The sequence below is a fragment of the Prionailurus viverrinus genome, chromosome B1 (genome assembly GCF_022837055.1).
Source record: "Prionailurus viverrinus isolate Anna chromosome B1, UM_Priviv_1.0, whole genome shotgun sequence".
Classification (NCBI taxonomy): domain Eukaryota; kingdom Metazoa; phylum Chordata; class Mammalia; order Carnivora; family Felidae; genus Prionailurus; species Prionailurus viverrinus.
In genome coordinates, this window is record NC_062564.1 from 37933553 (window position 1) to 37959710 (window position 26158).

At 35.7% G+C, this 26158-nt stretch overlaps 1 protein-coding gene across 2 annotated transcripts in view; it reads right to left on the reverse strand.

Moving 5' to 3' along the window:
* Window positions 1-230: 230 nt before the first annotated feature.
* The window catches only part of LPL (lipoprotein lipase), a 36047-nt gene continuing 10119 nt past the window's right edge, over window positions 231-26158 (reverse strand). The window contains exons 3-11 of one of the 2 annotated variants that reach the window (XR_007151835.1): window positions 23865-24044; window positions 22258-22369; window positions 21263-21496; window positions 19791-20033; window positions 17701-17821; window positions 16339-16521; window positions 14438-14542; window positions 11364-12073; window positions 231-241 (exon numbers count right to left, since the gene is read on the reverse strand). Coding sequence is in view for 1 of the 2 variants with exons in the window: in XM_047857461.1 (XP_047713417.1) it covers window position 12073; window positions 14438-14542; window positions 16339-16521; window positions 17701-17821; window positions 19791-20033; window positions 21263-21496; window positions 22258-22369; window positions 23865-24044 (1179 nt within the window). In the remaining variant the exon portion in view is untranslated. Of the gene's footprint in view, window positions 242-10570; window positions 12074-14437; window positions 14543-16338; window positions 16522-17700; window positions 17822-19790; window positions 20034-21262; window positions 21497-22257; window positions 22370-23864; window positions 24045-26158 lie in introns of those variants that run through there. The other variant, XM_047857461.1, reaches the window with a different exon arrangement.

The following is a 26158-nucleotide window of genomic DNA, read 5'->3' on the forward strand; positions in this document are numbered from 1 at the left end:
GTTCTCTTAGAGAACCCTAATACAGTGCTCTTCAAATTGAGAATATACCCTTCTATTTCTAATTTTTGGAGAGTTTTATCATGAATGGATACCAAATTTTGACAAATGATTTTTCATCCTCAATTTTTTTATGGTTGCAAATAATTTCAATTAATGGACATACGTGTTGTTCACAAATTTGCTATTAAAAACAAAACTATGATGAGTGGCACTATGCCAATATCTTTTTGCAGATGTGAATCTTCAATATAAAATTCTTAGAAGCAGGGATACTGGAAAATGATATGCATTTATAATTTTGATAGGAATTACCAATTGCCCTCCATGAGAATTGTACCAATGCACTGTCTTGCCACAAATGTAAGAGAGTTCTTATTTCCTTTCAGGGTTGCTAACAAAGTGTATCTTTAAACTTTATAATTTTCCCAATATAAGTTCATATAAAGTGGCTTTTTGGTTTTTTTGTTTGTTTATCTCTAAGTATGAGATACTATCTTTCCATCTGTTTGAGGGTCTTTTTACATTTACTTTTCTGTTCCCATTTTTTGCCCCTTTTCCCTCTTTGCGTGTGTGTGTGTGTGCGCGCGCGCGCGCACACGCGCGCACACGCGCGTGTGTGTGATTTGATTTTTAGAAACTTGTTTTTTAATATCAATTTTTTCAGCAATTTGTTATCTTTTGGTTTTTCTTTTGGTATGTGTGAAATTCATATTTCAGCTAATCTTAAATGGGTCACATTTTTTCCATTATTTTTATGATAAGATTTTAGCAATGTAACATAAGAAAATACGGAAAACATTGTAATTTATCAATTCCTTTGAAAAATCATCTTGTGGAAAGATGTCCACTTATAATAATAGTGATCTATTCCTAATTTCTTTCATAACAAATATTCAATATAGCTTGAGTGTGTCTTCTTTCACCGGTATGAATAAAAAGGTATCATCCTCATTCACTCACATCATACCTTTAAGGTTACAGGAGCGGTAAAGATCAAGGAGTAGACTGATATTGTTTGTTTGTGTATTTAATTTACTTATTTTGAGCGAGAGCACAAGTGGGGGAGGGTCAGAAAGAAGTAGAGACAGAATCCCAAACAGGCTGTGCAACATCAGTGCAGAGCCCGTTGTGGAGCTTGAACTCACAAACTGTGAGATCATGACATGAGCTGAGATCAAGAGCCAGATGCTTAACCGACTGTGCCACCCAGACTGATACTATTTCATGTATATGGAGCTCAAATGTGCCCTTAGAGTCATGATCACCTTAAAATGATTAGTGCTCTAGTTTCAAATAGAATGCTTCATACCTCTGATAATATGCTTGTCATTGGCATCTTAGCCCAAATTCACATATAGAGGAATCCAAGGACCTCGTTTTATAACCCAGACTCTCCAACGTGGGGCTACTGAGAGACTAATTTTCTAGCCCTTAGATAACAAAGTGCTGAGTTCACAATGATGACCTCTTTATTTAATCTCTACTGTCATTGCTCTTGGGTATGACACTATCTCACATGATGTTGGCACACACAGAAAATAAAGTTATTTTTTTCTTTTAAAATTAACATTAACTATAAAGTGTTAAGATATGAATATTTTCCTTCCTTCTTTCTAACTTCTGCTTTCTATTTTTTTTAACCCCAACTCAATTCACCCTATCTTTATTTAGCTTTTTTAGGTCAGCATCTCAGTTCCTTTTTGTTTTCTTCTTAGGAAATATGGGGAAATCTTTTCCTGAAGCTAATTATGTTCATGTTTGTTACATTCTTGAAAAATACATTTTTTTAGTGAAGGAAAAGCTTATGTTTATTTCAGTGTAAAAACAATGTAAAAAACAAAAAAAGCAAAATCTAAAACTACAGCATCATGAGAAATACATTTTAATAAATTAAAGAATATATTTTTAGAACATCCTAAATGCCCTGTTCCCAGAAAGAATGAATACTGGTCAATTTCTTTTTTTTTTTTTAATTTATTTTGAGAGAAAGAGAGACCATGAGAGGGGCAGAGGAGTGAAGAGGGAGAGAATCCCAAGCACGGTCCACACTGTGCAGACCCCAATGCAGGGCCTGAACTCATGAACCACAAGATCTTAACCTGAGCTGAAATCAAGAGTCAGATGATTAACTGACTGAGCCACCCAAGCACCCCAAATGCTGGTCAATTTCAATTATACCCATTACTTGTAGAAACCTATAGAGGTAGAGATAGGGTGAAGAGTCTCATTCATTTAAGCTACTAGTCAGAGTTTGAAAAGTTCTTATTCCTTTGCTCATGTTTTGTTTCTTAAATGAGAGACAAGCCAAGAAACAGGCTTTTAACTATTGATAACAAACTGATGGTTACCACAAAGGAGGTGTATGGGGGATGGGTGAAATAGGTAATGGAAATTAATGAGTCCACTTGTCATGATGAGCACTGGGTAATGTATGGAATTGTTGAATCACTATATAATATACCTGAAACTAATATAACTCTGTATGTTAACTATACTGGAATTAAAATTTAAAAAATAAAGAAAAAAGTATTCACGATAGTCACCATCCATTTATTTGTGCAACTATTTAACAAAGAGTTGTTAATATAAATGTAAGTATATTTATTTTTATACTCTGAGGGTTTTTTTTTAAGTAGATATATAATGTAATCATTATTATTAAAGAAGCCCAGTATCCATCTCAGAAGGCAAGACAAACTATGTAAATTCATTTCTGGGAAAATAGAATGATGGAGGCAACATAGAGCCAGAGCACAAATATAACAGCATTTTCTAGCCCCTACTTCATAGCCAGATACCTCCCGCATCCTTAAATCTTACCTAATTTTGGTGAAGGACAAGGCAGTAAGTAAAGTCAGTGCTAACATGTACAGTGCCTTTAAAGTGCCTTTAAATTACCAAAAAAAAAAAAAATGCGCACTGTGGGCAGCTGAACTAAAAAAAGGCATCCACTTCTGGGCACACGAAGCATATGAAGATCCATGTCACACATAGCTTTCCTATCTACTCCCATAAGCCTGCTAAAACTTGCCATAGGTACTATGATCTTAGCACCTTACAAATTGCCTGCACGTAGGAGATGCCTACTAAAATTTGTCAGCCTGAAGTGACTCTACACTTTCCTTCCTCTGTACCTCCAGCTGTTAACAATATCATTTGTTACAGCTCAACACCAATGAATTATTTAAGTGACAGAGATGTCAAGGTTTTCTGATTGAGTCCCCACTGAAACCAGTGAAGCTTTCAAAAAACACCAGAGACTCCTGTGCACTAAACTTTACTGGGAAAATGTTTGGCCAAAGGTGCTACCAGACACCACACTATGAATGCTAAATTTAGCCAACCACAGATTAATCCCTTCTCCCTATACCTCAGGAATACCTCCATAGGGGCTGAGGCGCAAGATAATAGGAGAAACAGACACATGGCAGAACTCAAACGTCTCTCTTTTCCATCCTGATCCCTCATCTATGAGTTGTTATTGTGTATTCAGGCTTTTTTTTCCCTTAGGGGAATTTTTTCCTGCCAATATATTTCTGGTGGACATTCTTATGTGCACTGACATGCTCAAACAGGCTTAAAACTTAGAAGGAAAACGATGACTTTGAAGCCAGACATGCGTTTGAATGCCAACTTGTCCACTTACTAGCTATGAGTCTCTAATTTCTAAGTTACTTAATTTCTCTTCTTCTCAATGTACTCATCAATAAAGGGGAGATTAAAATACCTTTCTTAGAGGACTTTTGTGATAATAAAACAAAGTGACTTGCACAGTGTGTGGCACATAGATGATGCAGAGAAAATGGTATCTACTATTTTTATTAAAGCAATATCTGAACAAATACATGCTACATTTATGCTGACTGATCCTAGTGGTAATGTGGTAATGGAAGAAAAAAGATTGAGGGAGGGAGTTCAGAACAGTGAATGTAGTCATTAAAGATACAGAGAAGATACGGTGGTTATTCTAGGCAGGGAGAGCCACATGAGCAAAAATGTGTAAGTTACAGTAAGAAGCTTTGTTTGGAGAAAGATTAAGAGCCCATGCTGTCTGGGGCAGAGCTTCCATATTAGATTAATGAAGAATTACTTGGCTGAATTAGAAAAGTATAGGAAATACAATAATTTATTATCTCTCTACTTATCTACTTCCCTTGACTTGCAGTTTGGACCATTATATACCATTAAGGGGTTTAAAGAACTCCTAGTTTCAATTTAGCTCAGCCCGATTCTGGAGATGGTCTTGGGATTACACCTCCTGGAAGCCACATTCTGGTAGTGTGAGCCTGGACTTTAGCATAACATTTCCTCAGCTATAATGGGGCAATGATACCAATATCAAGGATTATTATAAGGATTAGAAAATAAGATGCTTGTGAGGGCCTAGAATCATAACTTCTAGATCTCAGGTGCAGATCATATGCCAACCCTCAGAATCTCATCTATGACATGATTTATGCCACCATACTATCCCCTTATAAGAAAACTAAGACTGTAAGGAAAATTTCACCATTCTTGGCTTACGAAGTCAAATTTCATTAATTTTATTACTGATCTTATTCCCTTAAACAATTTCTTCTGTTTTGTCCTAAGAATGAGTTTCATTTTTATTGTGAAATATTTGTGTATTATCTTTCACTAAATAATTGCCTTAATTTATCAATTAAAAGATTTCTAAGCCTAAAAAAGAGTCTCTCTAGACTCTTTTGGAACCCTGTCAAAGGAATGGGAAAAGTCAGAGGAAGAATTTAGGTTTAGGTACTACCCTTAATCTCACATCTTAGGCAGATTTCCATAGTAGGTCCAGAAGCCTGGGATGAGAAGGTAAAACAAAAACAAAAACAAAAACAAAACAAAACAAAATCTTGAGCCATGATAAAATAAGGAAATCTCCACATGAGAACTTTTGTGCAGGTTTTCTGAGGTTAGCCTGTTCAGAGTCCAAATATGCCAAAAAATTAATCATTATGAGTAAATAATCTGTGAGGATCATAGAACAGATTTGCCAATGTGACTTGATGCAGAAAGGGCAGTCTTTACAACAAATACTGTTGGAACAATTTGACTATGTTAAATAAAAGAGCAATCACCACCATAACAACAACAAAAACTTCTAACCATAGTTTTCACTGTATATAAAAATTAACTAGAAGTGGGCTAAATGTAAAATGGAACAAATTGCACATACACATATGTGCATGCACATACCTGCACACATATTTGTTCACATAAGGCAATAACAATTTAAAGTTTTGTTGTTAGTAGAGAGATTAAGTTTTGAGTAGAGGAATGGGATGTTATACTATATTCTGAAAAGTTCATGTGGTTGATATATTATTACTATATCAGTGGGTAACCAAGGCAATTGCAGAGAAAGGGAAGACTATTGCAATAATCCAGGTAAAACTTGATAGTGATTGCATTAACAAGAGTAAAAAATGGTCAGATTCTGGATATACTTTGAAACCGAGTTGGTAGGATTTCTTGACTTATTGACTATATCTGTGGGGTAAAAAAAAGATTCAAGATTAAATTCCAAGGGCCTTAAAATCTGAGTAAGGATCAAAGTGAGAATATGTAAGGAAGCAAGAGATGGATAAATCAATGAACTGGAGGTTCAAAAACATTTGAAGAATTGTTGAGGTGGGAACAGTAGATTGATTAGATAGAAAGACAGGAAGTAGTGGTCAAAGACGGGAGAACTTGAAATGGAATATATAATCACTAATCAACATCCTGTCATAGATTAATTTGAAATTACCAGAATTTTAGATAAATGAAATAATACAGTATGTACTCTTACCTGGCTCCTTTCACACAGCCATAATTATTTTCAGATTCATTCATGTTTTTGAGTGTATCAGTAGTTCACAATTTTTTTTTACACATTCACATGTTGATAATTACTGTGCAGCTTCCAGTTTCCAGCTAGTACATATAGATCTGTTAAGAACATTCCTATCAAGTCTGTATGAACGTATGCTCTCATTTGTCTTTGGTAAATTCCTAGGAGTAGATAGGCTGAACTATATGGTAGGCATTTGTTTAGCTTTTTAAGAATTTGCAAAATTGTTTTCCAGCATCCATCTGTTTCCTTCTGTTTTCCAAAAGTCTTTCCCTAATGAACAAAAGAGAGGTTATGTCTGGAACATTTGTAACTATCTGTCTCTAAATATCTTAGGAGGTTACAGATTTTATAAAACCATACTTATTTTAGTTTAAGGTAACTATGAAAGCAAAATATATGACCCATATCACTTAATTTTTTAATTTTAAATTTTTTAAATGAAAGATCAATACAACTGACAAACCTCTACAAAAACTGACAAAGAAAAGAAGACACAACTAGAAATATCAGAAATGAAACAGAGAATATCACTAAGGACATAAAAGATATCAAAAGAATAATAAATACTATAAGTAACATGAAACACAATATTTTTATTGAATTACAGTTGACATGCAATGTTACATTAGTTTCAGGTGTACAGCATAGTGATTGGACAAGCATATGTATTATACTATGTTCACCATCAATGTAGTGACCATCAGTTACCATGCAACACTAGTACAATACCAATGACTATATTCTCTGTGCTGTACCTTTTATTCCCCTGACTTTATTTCATAAGTGGAAGTCTATACCTCCAGTTTCCCTTCACCTACTTTGTTTATCTCTCTCTCCTCCTCCCCTCTGGCAACAATCAATCTGTTCTCTGTATTTATGAATAAGTTTCTACTTTTTGTTTGTTTATTCATTTGTTTTGGTTTTAGATTCTGGATATATGTGAATCATATGGTATTTGTCTTTCTCTATCTGACTTACTTCACTTAGCACAATATGCTTAGTCCATCCATATGGTTGCAAACAGCAAGATCTCATCCTTTTTATGGTTTCCAGTGTGTGTGTGTGTGTGTGTGTGTGTGTGTGTATACTCTCTCTCTCTCTCTCTATATATATATATATACATACAGTATATATGTATATATATATAGTATAGCATAGTATATATATATAGTATAGTATACATATAGTATATATAGTATATATATAGTATAGTATATATAGTATATTGTATATATAGTATATATATACAATATACTATATATATAGTATATATAGTATATATACATTTAGATATATATATGGTAGATATATATGGTTGTGTATATATAGTATACATATATGGTGTGTATATATATATATCTTCTTTATGCATACACACACACACGCACATATATATATATATATATACATTTTATTTATCCATTTATTTATTGGTAGGCACATGGGCTGCTTCCATATCTTGGCTATTGTAAATAATTTTGCAATGGCATAGAGGTGAATATATCTTTTCAAATTAGTGTTTTTGGCTTTTTTGGATAAATACCCATTTGGGGTACCATTGGATCATATGGTATTTCTATATTTATTATTTTGAGGACTCTCTATACTGCTTTCCACAGTGGCTGTACCAACTTATATTCCCACTAAGAGTGCACGAAGCTTCATTTCTCTCTAAATCCTCACCAGCACTTGTTTTTCTTGTCTGTTTAATTCTAGCCATTCTGACAGGTGTAAGGTGATATCTCACTGTGGTTTTGATTTGCACTTTCCTGATGATTAGTGGTGTTCATCTTTTCATGTGTCTGTTGGCCATATGTATGTCTTCCAAGTTTATTCTTGTGGCTGCTGAGAAGAGGTGTTAGTCTTTCACTACAATAGGCTTCTCCATAGGGACACTCACAACATGGTTTCCTCCAGAGTGAGTGACCCAAGAGCAGAGACAGCACGAGAGAACAACCAAAACAGAGCTTGTGCTTTTATAGCCATCACTTTTAGAAATAACGTACCTTTTCCAACTGTTACTGTTCACATAGGTCAACGTGGGAGGTGACTACCCAAGGATGGGAATATCAAAGCATGGGAATTTTGAGGGCCAATTTAATGGCCAATTGCTACACTATTCCAGTGGTTCTATATATGTGTTTGATCTGCAGACACATAGTTCTATGCGTACAATACTGTGATAACAAAATTAAGAATTGAGGTGTAATTAGCTACTGGTATCCATGGTAGAGAGTGTACTTAGTGGGAAGCTTCACCATTACATGCATGCTGTGTCAATAGTCACAAAAGGTGTGATGGGATTAATGTAAATCCATCTTATCCTAGTAGAAGTCCCAGAATGTATCTTCTAAATGTGAATTAACTGTGCTCTGTATATGAGGCAAATTTAAACCTAAGCACATATTTTTAATGTATTTGGGAGGCCAGATAATGTAAACATAAGTTATTAACCAGTAAAAATCCATTCTAGTTTCATGTGTGTATACTTGCAGTATAACATCAGGCAAATCACTTAACCTCTCTGAGCTGATTATATCAACTAAAAAATGAGAATATTGTATTAAGTGATTTCTAAAAAGATGCTACTTGTAAAAATGTGTATTTGATGACATTCTAAATATAGGAAATTCCCAATAAGATTCATTTAGAGGATGGTTATCTTTATGATAGCATTTCTACAGTATGATCAATGCATCATAAATGGGCCCATTTATGTCTAACTGAATCAGGGCTAAAATAAAACATCTTTAATAGAACAAGGATATGGCAGTGTTTACTTATAACAAACTGCCATGTGTTGGGCCTTTGGATAAACAAGGCTGGTGTTAGAGGATACTAGATAAACACTGCAGATTCCTTCTGTAAGGGCAAGAGGGGAGTGCCCCTAAATTATAATTTTCATAGGTTATATATGTAAAGTGGTTGTGTCTATCCCCACAGTTCTATGCATATACATTTTTAAGACCTTTATTGAGGCATGCTATAAAAGTCACCTACTTTAAGTGTATAATATAATATTTTTTAGTGAAGTACAGAGTTGTGCACTCATCACCACCATCTAATTTTCATCATCCCCAAAAAGATCCTTTATATCCATTTGTAGTCAATTGTTCTTCTAACTCCCATTCCCAAGCAACAGCTAAATCTACTTTTTGTCTCTATAAATTTGCCTTTTCTGGATTTCATACAAATGAAATCATACAATATGGAGTCTTTCATATCTGGTCCTTTCATACAGCAAAAGTGTTTGAGATGCACCCAATTTGTAGCAGATATCAGCAGTTTGTTCTTTTACTTTTCAACAATATTCCTTTGTATGAACATACCACATTTTCTTTATGTCTTCACCCATTGATGGATGTTTGGGTTCCTTCCCATTTGGAGCTCTTATGAATAATGCTGCTATGAATATTTTGTGTTAAAGCTTTGTGGAGATATGGTTCACTCCTCTTGGGTGTATACCTAGTAGTGGGATCAGTGGGTCATATGGGTTAAACTCTATAATTAATTTTTCAAAACACTGCCAAACTATTTTCCACATCGGCCACACCACTTTACATTCCCCTCAGCAATATATGCAGGCTTACATTTCTCCGCAGCCTCACCAACTCCTGTTATTATTTGTCTTTTTGGTTATATCAATATGCATTAATGGGCTGTGAGCAAAATTTAAACTGGAGAGTCTCTTCCTGTCAGGGAGACCCCAGTCCAGAAGGTCTTATGCCTAACTAACCATGAAATTTTGGGTCAGTGGCCAATGAAACAATTGTTTTCTAGATTAAATTCTTCCTGATTGTACTAAGAAGCAATCCCTACGTAGATGCATATATGGCTGTATGTTATTCTTTTCCCCCAAAAAAGTTTATAAAAAATTCACCTTCCAATATCAAATAGTTGATTTTATCACACAAACTCACTTTGTAGGTAATAATTAGACCTCAGAAATAAAAATAATTCATTCTAGAAAATGGTCAAAAATTTTTTAATTAATCTAATATTTTACTACTTAAAAAGTAAGTGTAGACAAGTAAAATTCATGTATTTTATTTAGGGAAAAAAATCTGTATTCTTTTCTTTTATAGTTGGTTTAAAGGATCTCTAAGGCTTTGTACAAATGTAAATATAAAAATAAAACACAATGTGCACTGTAATTCTTAGAAGCTATATTTTTTTCACCAAGCATAATAATTTTACTCAGCAAATTTTACTCAGTAAAAAATATGCTGAATGAATCTGTCCTAAGAATAAATATCTATTTAGGGGACTAAAACAATACAAAATAATCACTTAGTGTTAAAATAACATTTTGTCAATTTTATTAAAAGCAGATTCCATTTCTGAGCATAGTTAATTAAGTTTCCTTAAAGAAAAAAGAAGCCTACTTTATGGTATTATTTCATCAGAGTAAGTTGGCTCATTGAGACTATCACTGATAAAGACATGTACAAAAGTTAGCACCACCTGTCTATAAATGCAGATAGTCACAGCCATTCCAATATATATAATCTCCCTTTACTTATACACACATATATTTACAGCTAATAAATAACATTTAAAGCCAAAGCATTGTTAATATACATATATAGTGAAGTCTGCAAAAGTCAGAGTTCCTAGGCCCATACACTGATTTGATCCATATTTTCTCAAGTTTATGTATCCTTGTTCAAAACCCAAATCCAGGAAATTAATGAATTAGCAATAAAGGGGGAAGACAACAACAAATCTCCAACATTTTATTTTTAGAGAAAATTCATTCCAAGTTGGCTGACATTAATCACAGTGTTTGTATTACTTTATATAGGCATAACTATATTTCTCAAAAGAAAGGCTGAAGTTTTGGCATTTCTGGAATAATTTCTACTCCAATATGTCCCAATACTATATCTCTTGATTTTTTACTTTCCAAGCTATGCTGAATAATAAACACATATGCAGGGCTTCATATGTGAATATATGTTAAGATATCCACACACGTTTACAGTTTGGATTCCCAGCAAGAGCCTTTGAGATATTTTACTTCTTTATCAATTCATATTAATATAGAGAAAATCATTCTGAAAGTATGATACCTAATTTATAAATAACTGTTCACTCACTATTGACTAGTTGTTAAAAACAATAACTCTCATGGCATTTCATGTAACTATGGCGATTGAGGATTCTTTTAATTGCCCACAATGGTTTTAACCACTGTTTATGGAAATATACTTTTTCATCTCCTAACTTAGTAAAAATGGTCCTTGTCTAAAACTTGCATGATTCAAAATTTGATCTTGAACACATATTTTCTTATCAAAACCAGGGAAGAAAGAGACATCCTCAAAGTATGACTAAAGCATGACTGAGATAAACCTAAAATTGAATAGGGCTTATAAGATATTAAATGACCCCAAACTGATGAAAACAATTTCAGAAATCTGATAATGAAATTGTGGTATCATTTTCTTTCCCCGTGTTTAAAATTATGTGTGAGCTGGCAATAGCAGGCTCATAGAAGATGCTGTTAAAATACAATCTTGAGACAAAGGAGGGGGAAAGATTAAACTATAAAGCCTATTAAGACTGAATTGGTCTAAATTTTATATTTCTTTTAATTAGTAACTTAGAAATGATGCAACCAACTGCAGGGATGTTTTAAAGTTTCAGTGATTTATCAACTTCATCTTCTATTCCTCTCTCCAAGTCACTAGTCCCTGGCTAAATCTGGGAAAACACAGAAACCAAAACAAACAAACAAAAAAAACATATTTTGCACTAATGGGTGCAACTCATGCCACCAAAAAAAAATCATTTTCTATATTCAGACTTGGAGAAAACTTTGAGAAGGTATCAGTCCAGAAAATGCAGAATTTCAAATAAAATATGAAATTCTACTCAACTTTAGGCTATTGACTAAACTTACTATACAAAGAAGGTTTATTATTTTACCATGGGCCCAAATGGCTCTCAATTCTTTCTCAAAGGACAAAACAGTGATTTTCAAATCTGCTATCTTTTGATGTTGGAGGATGTGCTATTTGGCCACTATACCCTTCAAATTGAATTAGTCACTTTTTTTTTTTGTATTTGAGATTATATCCTAAAATAACAAAGCAGAGCTGGGATTAATACTCAGGGAACTTGTCTTTGAAACAGCCAAAGCACTGGGCATCTGATGTAAAAGTTACTCCATTCTTCATGGAATTCGTGTTCTGTTCTTCCTTCTGTAGATTTGCCCAGTTTCTGAGAAAAAGCAGAAGAGGAGGAGCAATTTATTACCTCTTTAGTGTTCTACAATCATCCCTCCTCCCACCTTCATGATATAAAAGCATTCAACTGGAAGATCAGAACAAAGGTTGTGAATATATACCCAGGAAAGATGTGGACGATGGATCACATGTCCACATGTCCACTCTAATACCTACTTAGCTATATCCCAATAAGGACTATCATTTTCAGAGGACTGAACCAAATGATTTCAAACAAGATATGATTTAAGATTTCTTAATTCTAAAACTTGCCAAATGAAATGGCTGATTATTTTCTTTTCTTGAGGAATGAGACTTCTGAAGAGTTTTATCAGAAGAAAAGAGACAGAGAACTTTTGATTAATATAGTCACAGAAGAGAAAAACTGCAGAATGTTACAAGCCTTGTTCATAATTACTTCCGCATAAAGTTCAGATGTATAAAAACAGCTGCCTAAATATCTGTGGTCTCAGTAATCTTATTATCAGATAAGGAATGTACCCTTAGATTTTCTCAGATATATTATTGTGACTTATATAAATAGTATGACCAGAAATACTTTTAAAATAGCTGGAGATATTTCCTAATCTTTCAGGTTTTGCTTTTACATTTACACAGAGATTTAAAGTTGTATTTGATTTGGGGAGAACATACAAGTACATGTGATTTTGTGTATGTTTGTATGTGACATAAATGCATGTTTAAAGCTTGATATAGGATTCCTTTTCTAAAAGTTAAAGTAAATGTGAAATTGTCTCAGATTTTTGATGAGGGAAAACAAAGCAATGAGCCTCTGAGTAGAACAGTCTCCACTTAGGTATTCAGTTATTCTGCCTGGCTGAATACCATTAACTAACTACTCTATTTCAAATTTATCTTGAGTGCTCTTACTAAGGTTAATGTTTTTCATAAAGTGGCTTCATCTTATCGTTCAAAGTATGTCATAATTCTATTTTTGTAAAAAATGAAAAAAATATATAAATATTATATATACATAGAGAAGGTCTAAAACAATATACATTTAATGTTAATTGGGAGTTGTCCCTGGAGGAGAGAGTCAGAGTGATTGTATTTTCTTTTTGCCTATTTTTTCCTAATCTATATATAATCCATAATTACCCATGGATAAATTACATCATAAAATAGAAATTTACAATAATAGAGATATTCCCTATAGGGTTTTTAATATGATTTTTCTGATTAGGAAATTCTTATTCTGTACTTTTGTCTATAAATGTAACTGAGAGAAGACAAACCAGAAGTAAGTGTTTTTCTTACATCAGGATTATGTTGTGCCTAGCCTTTCCCCTCTTTTCTTGTGCCACTGGTTTGTATGACATGATCAAAGTTTTCCTCCCCTTTTACTTTAACCCATTAGTACTCAGAATCTGGCAGGAGAATGAGCAGAGAAATTAAAGTAGGATAATGTGAGAATTCAGGAGGGGCTGGGAAAGGTCACATGTGAATCTCCACTTAATATTACACTCTAGAAAGATTCGGCTGACAACTGTCATGTGGATTAGTCTTAAAGATCATGTAGGTAAGGGCCAGGGGATTGTTTTGAAATAGAAAAGAGAATCGTCTCCTGAATCCTGAATTCTAACTCCATTAGCTCCCCATCTTTGGTGATTTTGAGATGGGTACTTGATGGCTGCCCTTTTGGCTCTCTGTCCTAGAGTCTGCTGCCACTTGGAGCATCAAGAAGGACTATGTGAGGGCACCTGGGTGGCTCAGTTGACTAAGCATCTGATTCTTGATTTCGGCTCAGGTCATGATCTCAGGGTTTGTGAGTTCAAGCTCCACATGGGGCTCCATGCTAACAGCATATGGAGCTCTGTGTTGTCAGCACAGAGATTCTCTCTCTCCCTCTGTCTCTGACCCTCCCCCACTTTTTCTTGCATGTGCGTGCATGCGCATACTCTCTCTCTCTCTCTCTCTCTCAAAATAAAAATAAATAAACTTAAAAAAAAGAAGGACTATGTATTGCAGCTGATGTTTTGCTCCCCTGGGTACATCTGGGGAGGGGCTACACCCTCAGCCATGATTGTGTCATATGCTCTGTATACGGGATCCATAAAGTTAGCAGAGATACAGTACAGAAAATGCAGCAGTGAAGATTTTATGGCAGCCCAAAAAGTAAAATAAAAGAACAGAAAGAGGAAGAAAAAAGAGGAAGTATTGAGAAAAGTAAATGGGTAAGTCTGATGTGTAAATATGGAAGGGCTAAGAAAGACCACCTGAAGATTCTAACAAGAATCAGTGCAAGTCTTTAGTCATAAGATGAAGAGCAATGTATGAAGCAGTGTCTCTCAGAGGGCAAGCTCAGGATATCCAGAGAGCTTTAGTCCATAATGCTCACCAGCCAGACTTTTTATTCAGGGACTTGTCATGGCATTTCACAAATACCACAGATGCCTTTCCTTTCTGCAGATGAGATACTTTCTCCCTGGAACAGAAGATTACCCTGTAGAATAAAATGGATGTAAACATATAAGGGAAAATAGAAACAACTGTTCACAAATATATGGTTTGGTCAAGGATCTTTAAATCCTACATGATCAATCTGATTAATTATTTTGATATTTCTAATAGCTCACTGTTTAAAGTTAGGTCATTCTGGTCAGCAATACATCTGAATCATAGGGTTATTTGAGGGCCTAATCACAGTTCAGCAATAAAGGTAGTCAATCTGGATAGCTTGGAGCAACCTTAAAATCACAAGGCTTTCACCATGAGATAATACAAGATCCACTTTACCACTTCTTTGTATCTACATTAAGGAATTCACAAATCATCCTTCAACTGGCCCTGATAGAGAAACAAATGCTCTGCAGAGCCTCTCCATCCACAACCTCCTTTTTGTTTGTTTTGTTTTGTTTGTTATAAAAGAAAATGACCAGAGGGAAATAATTTATCAATCTTAATTTAAAGAGTCATTTTTATATGAAATTTATTGTCAAATTGGTTACCATACAACACCCAGTGCTCATCCCAACAGGCCCTACTCAATGCCCATCACCCACTTTCCCCTCTTTCCCATCCCCCCCCATCAACCCTCAGTTTATTCTCAGTTTTTAAGAGTCTCTTATGCTTTGGCTCCCTCCCTCGCTAACTTTTTTTTTTCTTCCCCTCCCCCATGGTTTCTGTTAAGTTTCTCAGGATCCACATAAGAGTGAAAACATATGGTATCTGTCTTTCTCTGTATGACTTATTTCACTAAGAGTCATTTTTATTACCAATAATGGAACACTTATAGTTTGCAAAAATCCCTATAAATTTAGTGTACAAGTTTTAAAATCCCTGGTGCTCTCTATTCAATTTCTCTATAGATATATGTGAGGTGGGGTTGAGGAGATGGATGAAGATGCCTTGGAATCTCATTCTTCTTGAAGATGTTGGTTTTAATCTTTGAATGTCAAAGTAACATCTCTGAGGTTCTTTCCACAACTGTTCTGTACTTGCAAGAAACAGTGCTAAAATAGGGACATTTGTACCCCAATGTTTATAGCAGCACTCTCAATAATAGCCAAATTATGGAAAGAGCCTAAATGTCCATCAACTGATGAATGCATAAAGAAATTGTGGTTTATATACACAATGGAGTACTATGTGGCAATGAGAAAGAATGAAATATGGCCCTTTGTAGCAACGTGGATGGAACTGGAGAGTGTTATGCTAAGTTAAATAAGCCACACAGAGAAAGACAGATACCATATGTTTTCACTCTTATGTGGATCCTGAGAAACTTAACAGAAACCCATGGGGGAGGGGAAGGAAAAAAAAAGAGGTTAGAGTGGGAGAGAGCCAAAGCATAAGAGACTCTTAAAAACTGAGAATAAACTGAGGGTTGATTGGGGGTGGGAGGGAGGGAGGGTGGGTGATGGGTATTGAGGAGGGCACCTTTTGGGATGAGCACTGGGTGTTGTATGGAAACCAATTTGACAATAAATTTCATATATTGAAAAAAAGAAACAGTGCTAAAATAGAAGCTGAGATCCTCATCTCAGCTCTCGGTCAATAATCATGACCAGTTCAGGGCTTATGTTTTCTTTCATGAAATTCAGAAATACTATTACTTCCCTAGTAATGATAATAAAAGAACACTCCTCCCCCAAATTATAGGTGTAATTATCTAGATGATATAGTTTTAAATACAAAGCTTACTAAAGTTCCACCTGAACGTTGAAGGCTCCAAGAGTACCCTCCCAAGGTAATGACAGGGTAAGCCTAACGTGAATGGAAAGAAATTGATTTAATTACTTTTTTTGAGTCTCTCCTGCTTTTACTCTGATCTTCTCAATAGTAAACCCAGGGCTGCTCCACCAGTCTGACCAGCTGAAGTATGAATCGCTCTTCCATTTGAGTTTCAACATTAGCAGTTCCCCAATATCCACCTCCGTGTAAATTAGAAAGGAGTATGTCTTATTCGCAGAAATTTCAGGCCTGAATAAAAAATCAGCATATTTGGTTAGTTCTGTGTGGGTTTTTTTTTTGGGGGGGGGTGGTTTTTTGTTTTGTTTTTTTTGGGTTTTTTTGCTTTTTTTTTTTCCATTTTTCTTCCTCCCAAGGCATAAATAGCTTTGTTGTTTGGGAGATATCTTAAAAATACAAAAAGTGTCCAAAAAAATATTCCAGATGAAGATCAATGGCATTTAGTGACTTTTAAAAGACATCTACACCCTTTTAATCTATTCTAACTTTTACACTAAAAGTGTGAACTATTTAATACAATTCTTAAGAAAAAATCCATAAATGAATCATTCAGAGACATTATATTCATTTTCATATATCCCCTTTCAATCTGTACGGCTATGTGAACATTTTTACTTTGTTACAATCATAGCATACATACAATTCTCTATTCTTTCTTTGTTTACTTCATATTTTACCTTCCATTTTTCACCATGTTTTACCTGTTTTTCTATAATTATAGGTTTTAGAAACTAGATAGATTTTAGTGACTTATTAAACCACAATTCATTTAACCATTGCCTCAATGTTGGGTACTTATTTATTTCTAATTTATGCTATTGTATGCACAATGTGAGTATCTTTTGTCATAAAGTATTTTTTTTAATTTTTTAATGTTTATTTTATTTTTGAGAGAGAGACAGAACATGAGTAGGGGAGGGGCAGACACACAGAATCTGAAGCAGGCTCCAGGCTCTGAGCTATCAGCACAGAGCCCAACACAGGGCTCGAACTCACGAACCGCGAGATCATGACCTGAGCCGAAGGCAGACGCTTAACCGAATGAGCCACCCAGGTGTCTCCATAAAGCTTTTTTTTAAAAAAAATTCTGTTGTGGGGCCCCTGGGTGGTTTAGTTGGTTAAGCATCTGACTTTTGATTTTGGCTCAGGTCATGATCTCACAGTTTGTGAGATTGAGCCCTGTGTCAGGTTCTGTACTGGCAGCGCATAGCCTGCTTGGGATTCTCTCTCTCCTTCTCTCTCTGTCTCTCCCCTGCTCATGCTCTTTCTCTCTCTCAAATTGCATAAATAAAACACTTTTTAAAAATTCTGTTGAATATCTCTTTTCCTACTCTTCTTCTAGGGACCAAAGGCAGTTAGCAGTGCCATGATAAACCCACATGCTGGAGGTAATGCCAAATAGTTACTCACAGGGTGAAAGGAATGTTCTCACTCTCAGCCACAGTGCCATACAGAGAAATCTCAAAGACCTGGTTGGTCTGTGTATCACTCTCAGTCCCAGAAAAATGTATCTTTACTTGGTAATGGAAGACTATAAGGAAAAAATTGGAACAAGTGCTAATCAGTTTTTATGGAAACATCACAGCCCCCAAATAAGCAGGCAATTCAGAACCACAGACTACCTCACTAGTGATTAAGTAAGTGCTCACACACAACCATCACTGTGGCTTGGAAAGATTTCTTCACATCTGCACAGTGTTTGTTACTCAAATTTTCAGATCTTGAATTCCACTCCTTTTTAGAAAAGTGTGATTTCAGTGCATAGGAAGAATCTAGGTATATCTGAATTGTCAAGCAGCCCTAGATTGTAGTCATCTTTGATTGGGTACAAGGGAAATCAAATCAAGAAACCAAACTACACATGATTCTTTCTTCATGAACTATACCTTTCCTTGGCCATCTTGTCCCTAAATATCTGTATAAAGCATATTTGGCATTTGTTAATGGAACACTGTGATTGTGTTTTTTCATGCTTTATGAGTATGTCTGACACTCTACCCTATGTGTAAATTCCTTCAGGTCAGAGGATCATGTTTATCCTCTTTATCCCCCCATCATCTAGCACAGAGTAGGTATTATAGCAGGCTCACAATAAAACTTATTCATTGAATCATCAGTGAGGCTATAAAGACTGCCAGTTCTTAAAGTGTTTGGGAGAGCTTCTGGAAGCAAGTACTTGAACTTCTACATCTTCTCCTCCCTGTTCTCTCTATCTCTACTAAAACCCCTGTGTAGATGGAATGGAGGGAGGTTAAGGAGATAAGAAACACAGCAGGCTTAACACACAGCTACTAACGAGTAGAAGAGAAACTGTTTCTCTTCAGTGGAGCCCTTGCAGGACTCACCATAGACCAGAGCAGGAGAAGTTGATACTGCTGCAGTGACCCCAAGAACAGTGATGGAGCACTGCATGGCACTGAGCAGGATGCCTGGGGATGAGTAATACCCACCAGGTCTCCAAAAGATTCCACCCTCCTTTCTACCTCACACACATTTTCTCATTCTGAAAAGTCAAGGAAACTAAGGGTTTCCTCGTTGCTTAAAAGGTTTCCTTGAACTATTGCTGCTCTAAACCTCTGGGCAACCAAATGCACCTCTACAGAAGTTCTAACACACTTTACAAGTGGGTGCCTCTTTCAGATACATTTTTACCTTGGAAAACTGTATTTCAGTATCATCCCTTCCCCTGGACTTCTCCCTGGACTCCACATAAATTAGCTTTTCTGGATTAGTTCCTCTTGCTAGATTTACCTAATTATCTCCTTTCTTGTCTCCCCTCAATCTGTATAAATCTTGCTCTAAATAAGCTGCCAAGTTTGAAATTCACCTGGGAACAAATTAATGACAAAATGGAAATATCTTACAGGTTTGGCATATTCTCTCTCCCAGGAATAGTTGAATTTTAAAATACAGATAGCTCTTGCCTAAAGCAAACTTTAGGAGTTGGCAAACCTTTTCTGTGAGGGGCCAGATGGTAAATAATTTAGGCTTTGTGGGCCATACAGTCTCTGTCCCAATTACTTAACTGTGGTAGCACAAAATCACCCTTAGTCAATTAAAAACAAAAAATGAATGTGTGTAGTTGTGTTCTAATAAAACTTTATTTACAAAAGCAGGTAAGGGGCTAGATTTGGCCTCCTGGGCCTTGGTTTTCTGGCCATGGATAGATAGATGGTTTCAAATGAGCTCTGAGCCTGGTTCTAATGGGCTAGCCCATGCTAATGGTCACAATTACAGAGAAGGGTGGCAAGCAAGACTATTACAGAGGTTAATGCAGGTTGTACCCTGGGCCTTACTGGCAATGTGAATTGAGAGCTTCAGTAAAATGGACCAGTACAACTCCCTCTCTAGCAACAGAAATACAGTGAGGGTTCAGGGTTTAATAAAATCATTGCACTACTTCTGTTGTAATGGACAGACTCAGTACATGTGATGCAATGAGTGTGATAAAAAAATATGATCAAACTGATTTTCCTCATTTACAACATTCTCCAGCCTACCTTTGTAAGGCATCTGAGACCGAGTCTTCAGGTACATTTTGCTGCTTCTTTTGGCTCTGACCTTATTGATCTCATAACCCAAATTGTTGCAACGGTTTTTTCTACAACTCAGGCAAAGCCCTTTCTCAAAGGCTTCCTTTGAATTGCACCGGTAGGCCTTACTCGGGTTTTCTTCATTCAACAGAGAATCAATAAAGAGATGAATGGAGCGCTCATGGGAACACTTCACTAGCTGGTCCACATCTGGAGAACAAGAGACAAAAAGAAAATTTAATTCCATGAAAGTCCACAATGAGTGTTTCATCTCACATGTCTAAACTAGTTAAATGTGGTGTCAGAATAAAATTACCTAAGAATCTAGTCCTATGACTCCTTGATGTAAGTCCTATTCAAGGAGGTACTCTTGATGGGAGTTTCTTACCTATCTCTAAGAGTGTTAAAATTGCAAATTTGCAGAGACCTTTTGACTTTTCTGCTGTCTTATATTTGTATGTTTATGAGGATCTAAGTAAGAGACATTCAAGGCAGAAGTTGACTTCCCCCAGTTTGTCACATCCTTCTCTTATATTGAAAACATAAAATACTTCTACATGGACCTAGAAACAATATCACAAAATGCAGAATTATTAAATGAATAGTATTTTAACGTAGATACTATGTATAATTGGAGGTTGTGTCACTACTGATTTTTGCATTAAATGAATCACAGAAATAATCAGTAATGTAATAAAAGTGTATCTATTACCATAAGCTTCTATAACAATTAAAAATAGTAGCATTATGCTGTAAGTCCTATAACATGTGCACAAAAGACCTATAGTCAATATCTACAGGTAAGTTTAATTGCCCACAAAGGATGCAAAGATCCCTTAAAACAAATTATAAATTTAACACAAACATGATTATTGAAGTAAATATTAAGACAATATTAAATCATATTTTCTCTTTAAATTTTGGAATATTTATTTTCAGAGAATGGCGATTTGTTTCTTATTTTTACTTTCTCTCTAAAAGGCTAACAAAATTAATTTGGACTAATTAACATGCCCTTTATTTTCAATCAATTCAAAATAAACCTTATGGTTTCAAAACAATATTCAGAATATAACAACATGTGCCAGAAGTCATTTTATGCTGCTATTATCCAAGGCAATGGAGTTTTCTTGTATAGATCTCACCTTTCTTTTCTTTTATCTCTGGAAGCTAGGTACTCACTCACTCAGTATTGTAGTCTATAATATAACACATAAAAGAAAAAAAATGTTTGTCTATCTGATCAAAGGAAGTACTAAGGTATAAAGGCGATTATGCTGAATATGATAGCTTCTTCAGAAATTATCTTGGCTAAATGTGTATACTTTAATATACACATTTGCATACACATTGCATACTTATGGGTAATGGGTAGAAGACTGGGTCAATAAGAATTAAGAACAACACTTATGTTTAATTAACTTCTAAATCATATTTACCTCCAAGGCCTCTCTCTGCAATCACACGGATAGCTTCCCCAATGTTACATCCTGGTTGAAAAGTGCCTCCATTAGGATAAATGTCAACATGTCCTACTGGTTTCTGGATTCCAATACTTCGGCCAGGTGACCCTCTGGTGAATGTGTGTAAGACATCTACAAAATCTGCATCATCAGGAGAAAGGCGACTTGGAGCTTCTGCATATTCAAAGTTAGGTCCAGCTGGATCTAGTCCTTAATGAGGGGGAAAAAAAAAGACCTCACATATTTTTTAATTCCCATTAATTTTAGTCTCCATTAGCATTAGACAATGCTAATGTCACCCTGGCATTCGATTGTTCATCATTTGAATGTAACTGGCAGCCACATAGATTTTTATTAGCTCCTTATCCTAGTGATTGGATCATTAAGTTACTGAGAGTCATAGAAGTAGGCTTAGCTCTTTCTGAAAGGAATTTGAGTCTCTGAAACTTGCTATTAAATAGCAATTTCATTCAGAACAGCTAGATCTCCTTTTGTAAATTATTTTTGAACCTGTTGAGAAGGACTTCAAAGAGTGGTAAGTTCGTTCTTTTTCTTTATGCATGCCAAATCATCTACTACCTTTGCCCTGGTTGACTGTCTTCTTTTTTCCAAACAGGCTCTGGTGTTGGTCCTTTTTCATTTATCCCAGTACTGATGTGAAATGTGACATACATAACACCAAAGCACAGAGCCCGGGAGGATGGAAATGAGCTTCCCAGAGACCACTGGGCTTTTTGTGCTTAACTCTGCTCTATCTTTCTTCTGACAGTAGGTGGTATGTCTAGGGCAGCTAGTGCCCATATTCTCTCCTTCTCCAGAAAAAAAGTGCTCCCATAATATAATCAAATGGCTTGGCAAGCAGAGAGGAACACCACACACATATAGATATATTTGACAAACATTTTTATTCTATTTCCAAATGACAGGCATCTCGACTCTTCTGTGATAGACTACTGGCACTGCTTTCTTACCAGTAATTCTATTGACCTTCTTATTGGTCAGACTTCCTGCAATGCCAGCAGCATGGGCTCCAAGGCTGTATCCCAAGAGATGGACATTGTCCAGAGGATAGTGAAATTCCTCCTTTGGAAGAGAAAAAGAAAAAAGGGGTTCTTACAGTTCTGTACAAAAGATCAAAACTAAATGAAAAATATTGTTTTGGAAATGCAGGCTATACTGAAAATTAATTCTACTTATTTAAATTTTGTGGTATAGATCAAAGAAACACTTTAGTGTTGAGATTTTCTCTTTCTTTAACAACATATTTAAGTTACAAACTTTTTCCATACATCTGATATTGAAATGTATGGAAATGTGAATTTTCATTTATCTGAAAATATATGTATGCATGTACATGTGTATGTATAGCTGTATATTTATATGTAGATATATGTATATGTGTGTATCTATATGTAGATACACACATATATTAAATATATATTTAACTTTAAGCCAGTATTCCCTACTCTAAATACCCTACATCACTTTATTCTTTAAGTTAGCCAGGAAATGTCTTAAAACCAGAAAGTATTATAGCAGGAATGGATAGCAGACACATATAGTCCATCCTCTTTATTCAATAGATAATAAGCTTGAGGTCGAGGCAGGTGATCTGATTTTCCCAGGTTCACTTTCCTGATAGGGTTAGAGTCAAGAAAAGAGCTTTAATCTTTTTTTTTCTTTAGTTTTAGAGACAGGGAGTGTGCTTAAGTTGGGGAGAGGGGGTGAGAGAGAGAGGGAGAGAATCTCTAGCAGGCTCCACACTCAGGGCAAGAGCCCAATGCGGGGCTCAATCCCACAACCCTGGGCCCATGACATGAGCTACAATCAAGAGTTGGACACTCAACTGACTGAACCACACAGGTACCCCAAGAACTTTTATCTTCTAACAGTCAGTCCAATAAACACAGCTTATTTTTTACCTCCACATATCTGGCTTAAATATTTTGGCCCTGTCAGAGTATTAGCTTCCTTTCAACCAATGCCAAGATACATTTCAAAGATAATTTTCAGAGGATGACATCAGGAAAAAAGTGAATAAAAGTGGCAGCTAAGTCAGAAGTCCTGACCCTTAGCCATCTCATATCTACAGACTTTTCTTGCCAGTTTCTTCCCAGCTCAAATCCATCACTCCCCTAACCCTCAACAAAAATCTGGATCTTTAATCCACACTAAGCAATAGGTATTATTAATACTTTCATGAAAGATATTGGTATTCTAATGGGTCAAAGCCAAGATAACATTTCCATGTGCCAGTCAACTGGTAAGGAAGGATTTGGCTGAACCTGACATCTTCCCTTTGCCCTGAAATAACAAGCTTTTGTCTGTTTTGCCCAGTCACTTCTTGGTCTCACCAGATCTATTCACTATGAGAATATCGATAGGGAAGGGCAGGACTATGCTTTGGCTTTACAGTTTTATCATTCTTATCATAATACTGTTTTCTGGCTGAAAAATAACCATGCTTATTCTGAAGATTTGAATTGCCCCAGATGAAAAGTAACCAAGACCAGCCATTTGTCCCACTCTGGCCAAGAGATCTGTTTTGGACATGTAAGGCTTCTTCCCCCAATCTTACCGCCATCCAGTTGATAAACTTGGCCACATCCTTTCCCACCAGCTTGGTGTATCCCGCAGACACCGGATAATGCTGCTGGGCCCGTGACAGCCAGTCCACCACAATGACATTGGAATCTGGTTCCCTCTTGTACAGGGCAGCCACAAGTTTTGGCACCCAACTCTCATACATTCCTGTCACCTGAAAAGGATGATGCAAGTTTTCTTAAAATACCCACATACAACTTGTTATAGATACGACAGCCTAATATACTTACGCTGAATGGAAAGAAAACAAACAAATCTGAAAGGTTGTCCATTAACTCAGGAAGAAAACTCAAACTATGCAAAACAGTGTTCAGAGACTTGTGACTCCCCTTTATGAGGCAAATTTGAGTATGCCAAAGAAGGGTGTTGAGGTGAGGAATGGCAGACTAGGGTTTACACCACCAATTTTTAAAAGCTTGGTTTATGAATTCTGTAAAACCAGTAATTTATATGAAAGATCAATCTGAATAAGTTAAAATTTTGCACTGGAGCTATAGACTATTTTATAATAATTTAATTCAATTACTTTCAACTAGGCTAATACCTTATTCCCAACAAAATTAGTTTGGAGGATGTGAATGCACTCTTTTTTTCTTAAGAGTCATTTATTTACATACATTTGATGTGCTGATGAAAAAAAGTTTTAAGCACGCTAATTCTAACAGAAGGTAAATTTATTTATCAATCTGTTTGTTAATACATAAAAAAATGATCAGTTTCAGTTCAGATTTTTTTTTTACAGTTCTCTCAAATTCTTAATTTTCAGAGTGGAAATTAATGAGGTTTAATAGTCACATTTCTCAAATTAGATTGGCTCTGTTTGGAGATAAGGAGACTGCCAACTGTAATTCTTTACCTCTTGTTTAAGAAAGCCCCAAAATTCAAAGTCAAAAGAACTATAGAGTTCTCACATTAACTTTTTTTATGTAATATTTTAATTTATGCTTTCAGAGAGGACATCAGACACTTCTGCAAAGATGCACACTTTAAAATAATCAAAACACATTTTTAAAAAAGCACATTATAAAATTCTCCACCATCATTCCATGAGCCTGCATGTAGCAGTAACTTGATTCAAATCCCCAAATCTCCGCACCTCTACCATGACCTGATAGAAATCATATTGTAGCCATAGTAAAAGTTACTCAAATACGTACTCAACAAAGAAGGTTCTGAAATATATGTTTAAGGCAGCTTTTGAAGGGAGATCTATAAAACCTATATTCTTCTTAGAATAATTCCAAAAGCAAATATAGGAGTCTTGAATTCCCAAACCAGTGGGCTTCATTTGGAACTTTGATCTTATATGGTGGATTCTTTCAGATTTATGCTTCCATTTTGTTTACTTTATTCTCTAGACTAAAACTATCAAAACCTGAGTTCTTGTTTCACTCCTGACACTAACAACTGCACAATTTTTCACCTCATTGCTGTGGTAGGAAAAAGCAAGCCTGAAACTCAGGAGATCTTGGTTCCAGTCCCAGCTCTTCCAATAATTACTTCTATGAATGTAGGCACTGTTTTAACCTTTTAGGACACCTACAAAACAAAGGAGTTGGATTCAGATGATCTTGAAGTTACCCACCACCTCATAAATGTCTTCTTGCAACCATTCTGACTTCCAGTCTACTTGCAGTGATATAATTAAAGCTATTGCAATTTCAAGCATAAAGAGAAAAAGAAAAAAAAAAGAAAAAAAGGTACAAAGGTGACGTTGGCTCATTAGAAACTCATTTAATAAACCTTCTTTGAACATGTTTCGGTGAGGCTGCTTTAAGTCTAAGCACAGTCTGGGTCTTTGAGGAAACAGGCTAGAACACCGACCTAGCCTCAAATTCCTGTGAATTGGTCCTGTCTTCTCTTCTCTTCTCTTAGTGGTTGGGGGTTTGCCACACTTTTCAACTGCCTTTCAAGAGAGGATGATGTCAGTTCTTCAGAATGAAACATTAACCACTCCTCCTTTCAGCTGGCGTGAGGGCCTCCTACCACAATGAGAACTCTGTGCTTAGTGCACTGGTCTATGAAACCTAAGCAGGTGGCAAAGCTCCAGGACAGCTGTGTCTAAACAGCTTTCTGGGATGTGCCCTAAGCATACTACATGCTAAGCATTCTTTTGGATTTTCCATGGCAAAACTAAAGAATTTCCCCATTTCCCTTAGTCTTATGACCTTGAGTTGCTGAACAGCTTACCTCAGATAAGGCAGAAAAATCTTGCTTGCTCTAAGCTCCTATTATAAGTTTTTCCGTACTATCAATGTTTCCAAGTTA